Source organism: Sus scrofa, chromosome 2 (genome assembly GCF_054392235.1).
Source record: "Sus scrofa isolate SSC_HxYL_T2T_F1_AM1 chromosome 2, Sscrofa_HxYL_maternal_Yorkshire_Landrace_v2.0, whole genome shotgun sequence".
Lineage (NCBI taxonomy): Eukaryota > Metazoa > Chordata > Mammalia > Artiodactyla > Suidae > Sus > Sus scrofa.
Genome location: NC_139384.1, coordinates 158,449,076 through 158,465,783, shown reverse-complemented (window position 1 = coordinate 158,465,783; position 16,708 = coordinate 158,449,076). Strand labels below are relative to the sequence as shown.

General features: G+C 45.4%; 1 protein-coding gene across 18 annotated transcripts in view; it reads left to right on the top strand.

Annotated features, from left to right (window-relative positions):
• PPP2R2B (protein phosphatase 2 regulatory subunit Bbeta) overlaps positions 1-16,708 on the top strand; it is a 474,608-nt gene that overhangs the window by 347,251 nt on the left and 110,649 nt on the right. For 14 of the 18 annotated variants that reach the window (XR_014836472.1, XR_014836473.1, XM_021080843.2 and 11 more), the window contains 1 exon segment: positions 13,664-13,761. Coding sequence is in view for 15 of the 18 variants with exons in the window: in XM_021080843.2 (XP_020936502.2) it covers positions 13,664-13,761 (98 nt within the window). In the remaining 3 variants the exon portion in view is untranslated. 18 annotated transcript variants of the gene reach the window in all.

Below are 16,708 nucleotides of genomic sequence, written 5' to 3'. Positions count from 1 at the left end.
GAATCCTGTTAAAATAGAGCTTCAATTGCGTTTTTCTTCCTGCCTGTGTGTTGACCATGGGTGGGAATTGAACCTGTACAGAATTTAGTTCAGCGGCTAGCGGTGGACCAGACCCCCTCGGTGGTTAGTTTCTTCACCCATTTGTTCATTTATTCGTTCAGCAATTCCCCCCTTTCTGCTTCACCATTCATTTTCCCCGGCTGTGGAAACGTCCTCATTGGCATGTACATAGGCTGTTGTTTCTGGGACGTGGCAAGAACACTTTTGTCACCTGACTTCCTTTACATCTTCCACCTCGTTTTTTGGCTACCTTTGGCAGTAAAACTCCGTGAAAGGGTTGTCTGCAGTCACTGTCTCTCGTTCCACTTTTCCCGTTTGCTCTGAAACTCACTCCACTGTGCCAAAGACACTGTACTTGTCAAGGTCAAAAGTGACCTCGGTGATTCAAGCCCAGAGGTCAACCAAAGCCTTTCACCTTGCCCATCAGCGTGTTTGAAGGGATGGATACTCTCCTCTGCACTTGACTTGGCATCCGGGATGCTAAGCTTTCTTAACATTGCTCCTGTCTCACTGGCTATTCCTTCTTTGTCTCTTTTCCTGATTCTCCCTCTTCTCCAAATATTTTAGCCATTGGCATACCCCAGAGGTCAGCTTTTGGTCCCCCTTGCTTCTTCTAGTGTCGTCACTCCTGGAAGTCTCATCTGGTCTCATGGCTTGAAACAACATCTGAAATGCCCATGTATATAACAAATTTCTATCACCAACTCAGACCCCACTCCTGAATTCCAACCCTTATTTCCAATTATCTACTTAGTATCTTGGCTTATAGATCTCTATACTTCATGTACCTGACACTGAATGTCTAATCTTACCCCAAAATATCTGCTTCACCCACAGACTTCTGGCTCAGTGATGTAAATCCATCCTGCCAGTTGCTGAGAGCAAAAACCTTGGACTCAGAGTTCTTCTATGGTGCAGTGGGCTAAGAATCCAACTGTAGCAGCTTGGGTCTCTGCAGAGGCTCAGGTTTGATCCTGGGCCTGGTGCAGTGAGTAAAACATCCTATTGTGCAGCAGTGGCGTAGGTCGCAGCTGCCCCTCGGATTCAATCCCTGGTCTAGGAACTTCCATATGCCATGGGTATGCACCTACAATTAAAAAAAAACAAATACAAAACACTCCTGGACTCATCCTTGCTTCCTCTCTTTCATTCTTCATACCCCCTAACCCACCAGGATTGTCCATCAGCAAATCCTGGCAGGTCACTTCTCAGTACAAGTCCATCATCTGACCTCCACAGCCACGGCCTTGGCTTGAGCCACCCCTCGGGGAGCCACGCTCCATGGCTGCACCTCCACCCTCAGCACGACAGCCAGACCGATGCTTATACAATAGACTGTATCTCTTCTCTACCCCAACCCTGCAATACCTTCCATTTCATTTACTTTTTTTTTTTTTTTTACCGTGGTAAAATGTCCATAAAACAGAATCTACCATGTTAACTACAGTTGACCCTTAAACAGTGCAGAGGTTGTGGGCTCCCACCCTGTGTAGAGTCAAAAATCCAGGTATAATTTATGGTCAGTGCTTTGTATCTCTGGTTTCTTCCTACCTGAGGATTCAACCAGCCGTGGACCATGTGGTGCAGTAATATTTACTCCTGAAAAAAATCCACGTAGAAGTAGACCTACCTGTGTGTTTCCAGCCTGTGCGGTTCAAGGGTCGACTGTACTCTTAGGGAGGAGTTCAGTGGTATGAAGTTCATTGCCATGGTTATGCCCGTCTTACTCTCAGCACAAGCCAAAGCGCTTGCTACAGTCTACGAGACTCTCCATTAGCTGAACCTCTCGTGTTCCCACTGTCTGCCCTGCAAGAGCAACTTGGGTCCCCTGGCACATGTGTGCTGCTCTCTGAGGGTCTTCGCACATCTCCCACCTCTTCCTAAAGCACTCTTCCTAAGATTCCCACATGGCAATCTCCTTCCCCTCCTTCGAGTTTGCTCAGGGGGGCCTGCCAAAACCACCCTGCTTAAAATCGAACCCCCCGCCCATCTTAACACTCCATACTCGGCTATATTTGTCTCCCATAGTGGGTAACATATGATATAATTTATGATGTTTATTGATTATTATCTTTCCTCCAGAATGGAACCTAGATTCCCTAAGGACAGACATTGTATCTACTTTATTCGTTTTTATATATCCAATACCTGGAATAGCAATGGACACATACCAGGTGAGCTCAGCGAATATTTGCTAAGTGCATAAATGGAATGAATGATTCTATCAATAGTCAGTCTTTCCTGACGTTTCCATGTTTTTCATTATTCATTGGGGTCTAAACCACTGTAGGAACATGAAATCGAACATAATGGATTTTCCTAAATCCCCAGTTTTCAGTGGATAGGAAAAAGCAGTAAGAAGGGGCTGTAATGCCTTTGCTGGATGAATACTTACTACAGGTTGTGTTGGGCTGATGATAAACATGAACACATGCATTTATGCTGTCTTTTCCTGTTTACCTGCTATGTGTGAAGTACTATATCCAATGCCCTAAAATAGGGATATTATCCAAAAGAGAGTAATATTTTATTCTAAATTTCAAACACCACATTCCTAGCCAGGGAAAGTAGGGGGGTGAGGTGGGAGGGTAGGGGAGAGGAAAGAGACAGACAGAGAAATACTGATTCATAGAATTATAAACAGCACATTTGGTTCTAATACTTGTTTTTTGCTAATATTTTCTTTGCTGAGACCATTGAAAAACCTTCATAGTGTAATGCCTGATGAACTGTTAGCAGCATCTTTATTCTGTTTGATATAAAAACCTCATGTTTTTGGAGGGAAAAAATCTGAATCATTTCCTTCTACATGCTTCATTCTTTTCTTTAGGTTCCCCTAGAATTTAGCAAAGGGGCATATCATATGTCATGTTCAATTTGTCCTTTGGAGAAATACAAGAGATTTTTGAAAGTAGGTATGAGATGAGATGCAAGTTACTTTAAGTTCCAGGAATGGCTTTCTCTTGCCCTCTAGATCAAAACTGAGATTCTCATTTTGTGGCTCAAGGTCTTTCATTATAGGGTCTTTGAACAACCTCTTCTCCAATACTGTTTGGCTGTATCCCATTCTGTGACTTCCTCTCAGTCCTCTAGATCAACAGCTCCTTGAAGGCAAAGACCAGGCATTTTGTTTATCCCTGGTACCCAGCTCCATGATGTGCACATAATAGGTGTTCATTAAATAGATTCCTTGCATCTCAGACCTAATTGCTCAAAATCTGCCTTGGGTTTTCCTGTTGTTATCTCCATGCCCTCTCCCAACCAGCTCTGTCTCCCAGTGCCATGTCTTCACCAATCCATTTGCTCTCTTCTCTTTCTGTGCTTCATAGGCACCTGCCAATGGTACAAAGCCTTTTCAGGACAAAACCTGTTCTTTACTGATAAATCCATAGGCTCTAAAGTCATAAAATCTTCACTGTTTCAGATAAGACCTTCCTCTTGCCTTACACCCCTTAAAAATATTTTTTTTTGTCTTTTTTGCTATTTCTTTGGGCCACTCCCGTGGCATATGGAGGTTCCCAGGCTAGGGGTCTAATCGGAGCTGTAGCTGCTGGCCTACGCCAGAACCACAGCAACGTGAGATCCGAGCCGCGTCTGCCACCTACACCACAGCTCATGGCAACGCCAGATCGTTAACCCACTGAGCAAGGGCAGGGACCGAACCCGCAATCTCATGGTTCCCAGTCAGATTCGTTAACCACTGCGCCACAACGGGAACTCCCCAGAAATATTTCTTAACATTCATCCAGCGTGAATGCTGTGTTCCTCAGCACTTTATCATTATCCATTCTCTATGTGTTGCTCCACTTCAGTGTTGACTCTTTTTGGCTCTCATTTGGTGATCAATTAAAGGAAAAAAAATAGGATGCATCTATTATATATTAAGACACGAAGCTAGGCACTGAGGGCTCAAACATGAAGAAGTTCCCTGTGGAATTTACATCTTAGAGACCAAGAGAGACGTTTTAAATGACTCTGCTAGCAGTGATGCCAGTGATGGAGGAGAGGAGTGGGCAGCAGTCAACCTGCATCCCAAAGGGGAGCTGTCTGGGTTTGGGGAGAAGCCATGCAAGGCTTCTCTTAAGAAGTGATATTAGAGGAGTCCCATCGTGGTGCAGTGGCTAACGAATCTGGCTAGGAACCATGAGGTTGAGGGTTTGATCCCTGGCCTTGCTCAATGGGTTAAGGATCCGGCGTTGCCATGAGCTGTGGTGTAGGTTGCAGATGTGACTCGGATTCTGTATTGCTGTGGTTGTGGCGTAGGCTGGCGGCTACAGCTCCGATTAGACCCCTAGCCTGGGAACCTCCATATGCTGCGGGTGTGGCCCTAGAAAAGGCAAAAAGACAAAAAAAAAAAAAAAAAAAAAAAAAAAAAGAAACGATATTAGAGCCACACACAAAAATGGGATCTCTAACTCCCACAAGGCAGGTGCCATGTGTTTTTTAATGTCAGAGTATCCAGCACAGCAAACATTTTGACAATAGATTCCAGCCTTCCCAGAGTCTGTTCCCCTGCAGATGTGAGGAGATTTTTCTTCTTGGACCTGGGGTCCCACTGACTTTGGGGTAATGCTAGATGGTCCCATATTGTATAGAAAATAGACCTGAATGATTGGCAGAGTTTGTATGGCCTGAGAGTTAATTACTCCTCTGTTTCTGAGAGAGTGGGTGACAAATGGCAGACACCTGGACAGCAGATTGTACTGTGAACCACGCAGCCCTGTAGGCAAGTCTGGACTGCTACCAATTTTCCACTGGCTTTTTCTGTACTTGGAAGACTTATAATTTTAAAAATTCCTTTGCCCTTTCAGCAAGTTTGGTTCCCCTATAGGAAAATTCTCTCTTCTCAGTGTCTCATTGCAGCAGCTTGTTTTGAATGAAAGGCAGCCTCCATCAACCCACAGGTCCTGCGTTGTCTCAGACCTGGTGGGTGCTGGGGATTTGGTCAGTGTAGGGAAGCTGTGTGCCTTTTAATGGAAACAGCATGGCATTCATAACTCACCTGCTTCCCACCATCTGGATTTTCACAGCTCAACAAGCACGGGGGGCTTACTACACATTAGCAGGGAGAAACTTGGCTCCTAAAGAGGGGATGGCTGAGTCCCTTTGAAGCCATAATTTTATGATGGACACCATGATAAATTGTATGGGGATAGGCATTCTACCCCCGTAAGCTGCTTTCATATTTGAATGGTCAAAAACGAATGCATCTTTGCCCCACAGGGGAAGGGGAAGAGACAAACACCTCACTGCTGGGAGCTAAGCAAGTGCAGGGGAAATTGGTTATGTGATTGAGTGAAATGAAAAGGTGCCTGTGAGAGCTTGTGCGTGGAGGTGGCAGGAGAAGAGATCATTTTTTCCAGTTACACAGAGTAATAATCTGGCCCTGCACAAAATGCTGTGAGGAAAACAAAGATGGAAAGACATCTATTAGTATGCATTCAGATGCAAATAACAGAAAGTCCATCTAGCGGTGGCTTAAACAACTGGATGTCTTTTGCTGAATAAGTCTAGACATAGGCTATTCCTAAGGTAGCTTTTTACAGTTCGTTGATGTCATGAAGATTATGGTCTCTTTCTTCCATCTGTCGTACTCTGTCTCTTGGCTTGGCCTCAGACTTGTCACCTCATGGTCACGTGATGGCTGCCACAGCTCCACATGTGGCCACATATAACCACATACAAAGGCAGTGGGCTATAAGAAGTATGTCAGGGCAGCCAGAAGTCTTCTTGTCACTTGCTTCCTTCACTTTATTTAGGGAAGAATCTCTACCTCCTTGCCCTCCAGCAAAATTTCCTATATGCTTATTGGCCATATTTGGGTCACAGCCATCCCTAGCCATACGGGAGGCTGGAAAGCAAGTGCCTGTGTTTTTCAGCCTCTACATTTGTAGGTAAGCAAGGAAGAAAGTTACTGGGGAGGAGTAGCCCACCAAGCCTATTGGCCACAGAACATTCCCTGCTCTTAATGAGCTTGGTCTACATGGGCGGGCCAACGTTTAAATTGTGCCCATTTTCCAGCACTCTGCTTGTGGCTACACAGTAAGCAGCACCTGTGAAACAATCTTAGGAACCAGGGCTCTTGGCCCCATCTACCTGTAGGAATTACCAGCAGAGTTCCTATCATGGCTCAGCAGCTAATGAACCCAACAGGTATACATGAGGACCCGGGTTTGACACCTGGCCTCACTCAGTGGGTTAAGGATCTGGCATTGCCGTGAGCTGTGGTGTAGGTCGCAGACACAGCTTTGATCCCGAGTTGCCATGGCTGTGGCATAGGCTGAAGGCTACAACTCCAGTTGGACCCCTATCCTGGGAACCTCCATGTGCCATAGGTGCAGCCCTAAAAAAATAAAAAGGGAGAATTACCAACTCCTGATTGAAGTTTAAACCAGTATGCACAGAATTAATTATATTCAAATAAAAGGAAAAGAATTCAGTGTCTAAATACCAGACACCAGTCAGGTGACAAAGGAAACAACTCTGGAGCTGACAGATTGTGTACATTATACATGGCAGGTCAGCATAGCAAGCATGTGGCATGTGCGCAGCCTGTTCCATGCCTATGCCTGTGACAGACATGACTAATAGATCACAATACTCTCCCACCAAGCCCAGCTCTGACCTCATAGGCAGCTTCTGCCAGCAGATCAGAATTGGTGAGTGAGATTAGATCCATTTGTTACCGCTTCTCAGAAGTTTATATACTCCTTCTGTCTCTAGGACCAAGCTGAAGGAATGTGAGAAATAGCGTCAAGTTAAGAAATTAATGCTACTGGGAGTTCCTGTTGTGGCTCAGTGGCTTAAGTCCCCGACGTTGTCTCTGTGAGGATGCGGATTTGATCCCTGGCCTCGCTCAATGGGTCAAGGCCCCAGCTGCAGCTCCAGTTGGACCCCTGGGCCAGGAATTTCCATATGCCACAGGTCCAGCCTAAAAAGAAAAAAGAAAAAGGAAATTAATGCACTGAACCAAATACAGCAGCATCTTAATACATCTTCCCTTCGTCCTTTGGATCCAGGGGCAGAAAACCTCAGGCATAAACCTATTTTGTGATGCAGGTCCCTACTGTTCCTTTTTTTTTTTTTTTTTTTTTTTTGCTTTTTTTGCTTTTTAGGGCTGCACCCACGACATTTGGAGGTTCCCAGACCAGGGGTCTAATCGGAGATATGGCTGCCAGCCTACACCACACCCCCAGCAATGCCAGATCTGAGCCACATCTGCCACCTACACCACAGCTCACGACAATGCCGGATCCTTAAGCCACTGAGCGAGGCCAGGGATCGAACCCACAACCTCATGGTTCCTAGTCGGATTCGTTTCCACCGCGCCACAACAGGAACTCCTGTGATGCAGGTTAACAAAGATATATTGATGAATTGAGCTTCAGAGCACTATAAAAACAGAATTCCAAACAAACAGTAAGATTAAAAAATAAAATCTTTGACTCTGACCCATGAGAAAATGATCATTGGCTTCAAATCGAGTTGAGCAGAGGTTTGGAGACCAGCAGTATGAAAGCTCTATGTTTACACAGAACTTTAAACCTGTGGAAGCACTGATAGACATGTCAGCTCATTTTACGCCCATAATTGTACTCATTTTTGAAAAATTCTTTACTACAATGGGCAGTATGAAGATTTTCCTTTTTGAGGGGGGTGGGGGAAGAGGGCAGCGATTAAACAGTTCTATCTCTTGATGGTGGTGGAAGATACACATCTATATGCATTTATCCAAATCCATAAACCCATATCCCACAAAAAATGAATTTTACTATAGGGAATTAAAAAATACATTTTTAAAAAGTCACTGAGGTAAATGCTAAAATCTTGTATTCAGTTTGAAAATCAATTAAAATTGCTTACAGGTTTAAAGTTGTTCAAGCTTTTATGGTCAGAGTAAAAAAATTAGAAAATACTGAAAAATTAGAAGTCTATTAAAAAATAAATTTAATCATTCACATTTTACACCTAATATCATTTCCCCCTCTCCCTGACAGACATTTTCCTATGATTATTTGTGTGTAGGTGTTTATAGGAGTTAACTCTTCTCTTTGGGCAATATTTCTCTTTTTTTTTTTCTTTTTTTCTTTTTTTTTTTCTTTGTATTTTTAAGGCCACATCTGCGGCATATGGAGGTTCCCAGGCTAGCAGTTGAATCAGAACTGCACCTGCCAACCTACACCACAGCCACAGCAATGCCAGATCTGAGCCGTGTCTGCAACCTACACCACAGCTGATGGCAACACAAGATCCTTAACCCACTGAGTGAGGCCAGGGATCGAACCCGAAACCTCAGGGTTTTTAGTCAGATTCGTTTCTGCTGCGCCACAATGGGAACTTTTCATTTTATTTTCTATTCATCATCCTGGTATTAGTAGACATTTTAAGAATTGTGTATTGCTTTACTAGTTTAAAAATATATTTTAAAATGAAAATACTTTAATGATATTGAGATATTTTGACACATATTGTGTTATTAAAGATTCTTTGTCTTTAATTTTACCGTATATTAACATCTTTTCAACAAGACCCTTTGGACATAATTCCACTAGCAGTACTTGGGCATATCTTGTTTGGCCATAACCAAACTTCCTTCCCTCCCCAGTGTTTTGGTGGAAAATAAACTCCAACACACTATTTCAGTTATCAAAACTTATCGGAGAAAATGGGTGCTGAGTTTGGACTATAAACTGGAACCCAAGAAGACCACAGCGTTGGCTGGATGGGCGGAGTCATTATAAGTCCCACTGGGGACCCTAAGAATGCCCTGTTTGTCTAATGACCCACAAAGATGGCCTGTCTAGCTATTAGCCCCTGGGTAGCAGTGACAAAGGACTCAACACGTCACCTCCCCCCACTGCAGGACCCAGTGCCAAGTAGTCGCAGCCCCTCCGCCTGGAAGTGGCCTCCCAAACCCTTCCCAACGCAAACGTTGTGGCAACTACCATTTCACCCTGTCATCTGCTGTGAAGCCTCCTTTCCATTCTTCCTGATACCCTTGTCCTGGCTGAAGAAACACAAGACGCTTCTAGAACTGACCTCATCATCAGGAAGAAAGCCAGATATTGCGTGGGCAGAGCTCGTCAGCTGATGCAAGCAGGGTATACGACTTTACAGTGTAATCTCCTGAATGTTTGCAAGATGAGAGAGCAAACATTTAATGGGTTCTGAAGGCTAAATTGCATTATCCTCTCATTCCACTCCCTGTGATTGAAGCTGAGAGGCCAGTGTCAGTGAGCCAGTCGGTATCATCTTGTCCCATCAGAGGATTTGGGTTTAGGTCCTAGGTCTAAACTGAGCCATCATTTTATCAAAGCGGTCACCCTGCTGTTTGAATTGAGCGTCGCTTCCTACTTGTACTCACTTCAGAGCACAGGCTCCAGCCCAGCGCTGGGGACGTGGTGCTGGGTCGTCTAAGGCCTAAACACGGGGCCTTCCTTTCCTGTAGCCTCACCATCCCATGGCTATCATCGTCAAGTCTATTTCTGTTATTCAGGTAGATGGAAACTTGACATATGAACTTACTAGTCTGGAACCTCCGAAGGATGCTGGGAATTGATTTTTAAAATGAAAAATTTGATCTTAACAATGCCTCTTGAACTAGAAATGGGGTTACCAGGCCACCATCTTGTGGAAATTAAATCAGCACAAATAAGATATGGAGCAGGGCAAACGCCGTACCTCCCAGGCTTTCTTTAAAAAATCATGGTAACGACATTTGACCTCTAGAACTGTTTTTGGCTTCCACTTTTTGTTTTTAGTTCAAACCAAGCACTTTATCCACGTCTTCAAAGAGCAGAGAGAAAATGCTCAAGTTGATTGCGTTTGGTGTAATAGCGTGATTGGGCTGGGTCCTTATGAAAATGAGTTGTCACATACACTTATCATTTAAAGGCAAACATCCTCTAATTGAACTTGATGAACTGAACTTTAGTTGAACTTGACGAATTGATTTCTGTTGACGTGATTTCAGATGACGTTACCATTTCATATGCCTGTATTTGCTGGTGATTATTTTCATCATAGTCGCTTTCTGTACGCAACACAAGTTACGCTGTCTGAAGCTGTGTATGTTTTCTCATTTAAACTGCTCTACCAAGAGCATGTTGCAAACACAAGACTATTGTATCAGAACTTTCTATACCTTGAAACTGGAATGTGGGGTGATTCATGAGTTTTGTGTCAATTATTAAACAGTCAGAGATGAAGATATGCAAAGATGGATGGGGCAGTAAAAAAAAACATTCTGGTTACACCTACTGGCTTGGCAATGATGGATGAGTCAGGAAACATGAAAGTTCAAAACAGGTAGTAACTTGAGCTGCAATGACATGTGCTCTTAAGGGAGGCACATAAACAACCTGATATACAGACCAGTGGCCTGACAGGGTTAAAATAAAGGTAAGGACGTGGCAAAAGGACTGAGAAATTTCAGAATCCTGCCATGCCAATCAGCCTTTCTCTGACAGGGTTCTCGAGGGGAGACCCAGCACAGATACTGATAATCCTTGGAAAACACAAGAGGCATTTGTACCTGGGACCATGCCTGACAGGCCACAGGGCACACTTCTAATAATACACCTTGGATCGTGGGACTGAGACGGGTTTGCATCCTAGCCCGATGTGACCTGTGTGGATCTTAAGGAGCGAGTGGAAACCTTGTCACGGGTCTGGCAAAAAGATAATGTGCATGTCACCCCGGAAGGCAGAGTTCTGTTTCCCTTAGAGCAGCATTTTCTTGGAGACTGAGCCAGAGGCTGACCTTGGACAAAGGTACTTACCTCTTCCTTCTGACACTCCATGTCACCAAAAGGGAAGGCCCATCTCTTAGCTGTCAGTGCGTTAGCCCTGGAACCAGTAGAACTCCAGCGTCTGTGTTAATGCTGCTGCTGAGAGGGAGGGCTTAAGCTTCCCTGAAGCCGAATCTTAGCCCTAAAGACCTAAGTCCTTACACTCCAGGCCTGGTCTCCCCACACCCCTGTCATAGCTCCCAGCTCCTCTTTCTCCCTGGGGGGTGTTTGACTCATTCTCCAGGATGTGACAGAGCCTGGAAGTAAAAAGAAACAGCCGTGTCTGCTTTAGAGTCTTCCCCAAAGTCAGGAGCCTTCAAGAGTAACCCCATCGCTAGCTGAAGCAGAGTTCCCGTTGTGGCTCAGCAGAAATCAATCTGACCAGGAACCGTGAGGATGCAGGTTGGAGCCCTGGCCTCACCCAGTGGGTTAAGGATCTGGTGTTGCCATGAGCTGTGCTGTGGGTCGCAGACACAGCTTGGATCTGGCATTGCTGTGGCTGGTGTAGGCCCGCATCTGTAACTCCAGTTCACCCTCTAGCCTGGGAACCTCCGAATGCCGTGGGTGTGGCCCTAAAAAGCATAAAAAAAAAAAAAAAAGGCCAGAGGTAGAATTAATGAATTAATGTTAGGAGTGCTTTTGTTTTTTTTCTTTTGTTTTTAATCTTTTTTAAAAATTTTTATTATAGTTGATTTACAGTGTTATGCAACTTTCTACTATCCAGCAAAGTGACACAGTCATGTACATATATAATCATATATATATATATATATATATACTTACAATCATGTATATACATTCCGTCTCTTGCCATTATCTTCCATCGTGGTCCATCCCAAGAGAACAGATGTAGTCCCCTGTGCTGGACAGTGGGACCTCGAGTGCTTTTCAACCAGGATATTCTGAGGCAACTGAAAACATTAAAGACACTTCTCTACTCTGTACACGAGAGTGTTTTGCTAAGACACACAAACTATAACAAAGGCTCAGAATTCACTGAGGGGCAGGCTTGTCAGCCTGGATGTGCTTTCCTGCTGGTCGCTGGGCACTGACTCCAGCTCACCTCAGGAACTCAGCAGCCGTGGGGCTTATTTTGTGGTTCCTTCAAGGACTCTTCTTGTGGCGGGACCCTCTTGAGTAAAAGGATGGGATTTTCAGTTGAGATCGCCAATGAGGAATGGGGTAGCCTCTTCTGCAGAAACGCTCTAGGGGACAGAAGTCAAGAAGTCCGGTGACCCACAAACTAGTTTCAAGTAATAGACAACCTTAAGGGTTTTTTAATGTCACAGCACTGAAGGAAAAAGAAATGGGTTGCCACTAAATAAAACTTAAAAGATTTTGCATAAAGCTCTGATTTCCAACTTCTTTTTTAAAAAAAATTAGCCTGTCTAGCCATACAGGGAATCGTTCCTGGTCATAGTTGGCTTAAGCCAAGTAGCCACTTGTCCCTGAAGAGGAGACAGAAGCTTTCAGCTTCACCTGGTTCCCTTCAAACCACATTATCTCGTGGCCCTGTAGGATTTGAAGCTACTCCCGCTGGGGTCAGTCACGTAAGCCCCCAAATCAGAAATCATGAATTCTTCTTTCAGAGGCACCTAGCTTGAAAGGGACTATGGTTTATGCCTTCTTCGTTTTCCTTCTGCACAAAGCGTCAGAAGCGTTTTCATGTATGGAAAAGGACAGAAGCAAAGTGGAGAATTTTCCACTACTTACCTGAATAAATCAGGCATACCCAGAACATCCTGCAACGGTGACATTAAACTCAGATTGGAGATCGGAGTCATTTGGGGGTAATTGCCTTAGTTTCCCGCCTCGCTGTTTCCCCTGCTGGCGTCACGTGGACGTGCTCTTCAGAATGCACCTCTGTCAAAGGCCACGCTCATAATTCCCCTGCCTCCTTTTTTTTTTTTTTCTTTCTCTCTCTCTTTTAAACTCATTTGCACTCTCGGTAGCAATTGTTGGAGCCCTGCAGGGGAATAATTGCAGAGGAATTAACCTCTGACATTTTTCTAAAAATAGCTCTAATAAATCCAATCATAGGTAATTTACCTGTCCCTGTGCCTCCGGGGTAACCAGCGTTGAAGAAAGACCTGGCCCGCTGGCATTCCTTCAGCAGTTATCTGAGATCTGAGTCCCTGGCGCCTGTGTGTGTTCTCTGTTTAGAAATGGGGTAGCCGGTTCCCACTTCCCTCTGCCCTCGTGACCCTGTTTTCTCACCGCCTATCTCTGGGCCCTGCAATAAGGCCCGGGTCTTCCAGAAGGGGTGGTGGGCTTGCCAGAAAAGCAGGAGGATTGGGCAGCCCCTGGAGTTTCCCATCGATGCGTCTGGGTTCCCGCATTTTCGGTGTCTGAGCTTCCAGCACCTCGCCCTGTTTCATCAAGCTTCAGCCTTCATTTGGATTCCACAACTGAAACCCGTTTGGGGACGTTTCTGGTGTAGAGGAAGGGGGCGTGTAGAAGGCCCTGGGGATGGGGAAAGAGTCGGTGGTCAGTAGAGATGACCAAAGAAAATTGCCATTGTCCTGAGCCAGAAAGACATCCGTTTTCTCTTTGCCCAAACCAAAGCCTCTGAATGTGCTTTTTGCTTGGTTCTCTCCAGTGGTCCCAGAAAACCACAGGGCAGGGTGGGCATCAGTGGAATTTACTTTCCCAAGTGCCCCTTCGAGTGGCACTTGAAATGCAGAACGTAAAACCCTGGTAAATTCCAGAGACAAAGCCCTAAGCCCTTAAATGCACGGAAAAGTACGCCTATTACCTATCGTTTCGAAGTGAATGTGCAGTCACTTAAATTGTCTTTGTCTTCTTCTTTTCAGCTGACATCATCTCTGCGGTAGAATTCAACCACACGGGAGAATTACTAGCGACAGGGGACAAGGGGGGTCGGGTTGTAATATTTCAACGAGAGCAGGAGGTAAGTGGCAGTGAATGCAAACTGCCCGTCTTCTTCTCTTTTTACAGGAGGCCTCCCACTGCTCCTTAATCCTCATGTGTCGCCCTTCACCTTGCTGCTTGGCTTGCAAACTAAAACTGCCAAAAAGTCATTAACTTCAGCCGCTCCGCACTCAGGCTCACACAAGCACCTGGAAAGAGAGCCTTCTCTGGGCACGGTCTTATCTTTCCAAACCCGGGTATTGCCCGTTCCACGCACCTCACTTCTCATCTGACCTGCCAAATGCCGCAGGTGCTGGTGACACATCATGCTTCCCTTGGGAGTACGGTTCATCCTCCCGCTGTTGAAATTCAGGTGCTCCTAGCGAAACATCTGGGAGAAAAGCTATAGCCCTTCCCCCACAGACATGAAGAGATGTGAAAAAATTGGGGTCAGGAGAGAAGAAAATGGTAGACGCCCCCCGCACCCCACCCCGCCTCCACCTTCCCACCTAAGGGAATAAAAATCCCACAAAATCAACATCTGAACAAGGCATTCAGCTGGCGCTTGACTAGAGGGGACACCAAGTCCCCTGCAGCTGAAGGCTCCATGCATCCTGAGCAGGACTTGTAACTGCCAGTGAATCTCAAAAAGCCCATTTCTTCCTGAGACGTGGGTTCCACGAGGAATTGTTTCTGTCTTTCCTATAAATTGAGTTTGGGGGGGGGTGGTATCTGAGTCTGTTCTGCCAGAATGGAATTATGGCCCCATTTGATTTCCTGGGCCTCCCCTGGCATGGTCCTGGAGCTTCCAGCAGGCCAGTCTGTGTTCGAGAAACTCCCATCTGCTCCTGCCTGCCTCGGATATGCTCCCCGTGCAGCGGAGAGGGAGGCCCAGCGCAAGAGGGAGTTCCCTCGCAAATTAAAGCCGGCTTCGTGCCTCAAAGCCCCCACCTCAAAAAAAAAAAAAAATGGGAAAGCCTCCTTGAGAGGTGATATATTTGGTAATTGCACATTATTTGCAATTAATTTCTATAAGGGCATCAGAACCCCTCGGGATGCTGTATAAATTCAAGTGTGCGCCGTTAAATCAGCCGCCCAGCCTCTGCCGTTGGCCCTGGAAACATGAAAATGTGGTTGGCAAGTAGGAGCTAATAGCGCTTCGTGACCTGGAATTTTTCCTGCTTTTCCGGAGCCTCCTGGTGCTAATTGGTCTGGCACGTACTATACACACTTGACGGTTTGATCGGGATGGTAGCAAATCAACACTCTTAAAAACGTATTGTAAAGGCGGACCCGCTCTCTGCAGCACACAGGAGAGGAGCGAGTGCGTCAGCCTTTAAAGTCCTTTTAAAATTGATTTGCAAACCGTCTTCTTCAATTTTTTCAAAAATCCAATTAGGTTCAGAGTGATGATAAAGAGAAACCAGAGGAGCTATTTAGCATAAATTACTCAAGGCAGCGTGTTGCCGGTAATGTTCCACTCGGCGTTTCCCATTAGCTATTTATAGGTGTCACCTATTTGAATTCGCTGAAACATTTGGGAAGCCTGATTCGTTCGTGGAATGAAGGGGGGGCACGTTTTCCAAAGGAGAGTGGTTTTGTTCAAGGAGGAATCGATGTTGAGGACCGGAGCATGCAGTTAAATGTTGAACGTGGCCGCAAAGCTTAGGCTTGACATGAATACCGAGGTTGAGAAACACAGCCCTGTGAAAACAGCCAGGCCAGGCCTCTTTTCAGCTTCTGGGAGTGAATCCTGAAGGGGTGAAGTCCTAGAGAATTCGTGCAAGGAACCCCAGTGACTTCCCAGGTACATTCAACACCTGGCCATCAGCACCATCACCCATCAGTCAGTTGAGACTTGGGATTGAATGTTCAGAATCTGCCCAGAAATAGAACATTTTTAACTAAACCTTTTATTAAGAGTCAAGGTTTTATGGCAGATGTCTAATAAGACCTGGATTTGAGTTTTTGAATGCAGTTTTCCAAAACCGGAATCTTGAGGCTCTTGGTCCTAAGATTCTAAAATACCTGAAATGGGAGTTCCCGTCATGGCTCAGCAGTTAATGGACCTGACTAGCATCCATGAGGTTGTAGGTTTGATCCCTGGCCTTGCTCAGTGGGTTAAGGATCCAGCGTTGCCGTGAGCTGTGGTGTAGGTCTCAGACGAGGCTCCGATCCGACATTGCCATGGCTGTGAGGTAGGCTGGCACCTGTAGCTCCAATTGGAACCCTAGCCTGGGAACCTCCATAAGCCTTGGGTGCAGCCCTAAAAAGACAAAAAGACAAAATAAAATAAAATACCTGAAATGAACCCCCCTTCCACACTTCCCTTCTCTCTCACACACCCTCTTTTTCCTCCTGTCCGCCCGGCTTCTTTCACTTGCCCCTTTCTGCACCCCTTCCCTTTCTGTTCTGTTCTCTCCTCTTTTATTTAGTTCCTGCTGTGTGTACTCTGCCTCATCGAGCTGGGGGAAAGCGGTGTAACGTCTCACCTTCCTCCCGGTGATTCACATGTTGTCTCTGCGCTCACATCTGTTCCGTTGTTCGTGTTGGAAAAAGGAGAGAGAGATCCGCTGCCTATAAGCTGTGTGACCTTGGAGACATCGTTTTCATACCTCTGAGCCTTTTTGGTCCATTTCCCTGCCCTGCCCGCTCTCAGAGATTCCGTGAGGATCTGATGAGATTTTGAAAGGCCAGTAAAAGGTGCAGGTGCTATAGCCTTGTGCTCTTGGTAAGGGATTGCTACACGACTTGATGGACGTCAGCATGAGATGGCTCACTCCTAAGGGTGTCCAAGACATCCAAGGGGACACAAAAAATATTAGAGCTTCCATTTATATTGATTTTAAAATCATGTCCTATTTTAACATATATATATATATTGCTTTTCAGGGCTGCACCTGCAGCATATGCAAGTTCCCACGCTAGGGATCTCTCTCTCCTTTTTCCAACATGAATAACAGAACAGATGTGAGCACAGAGACAGC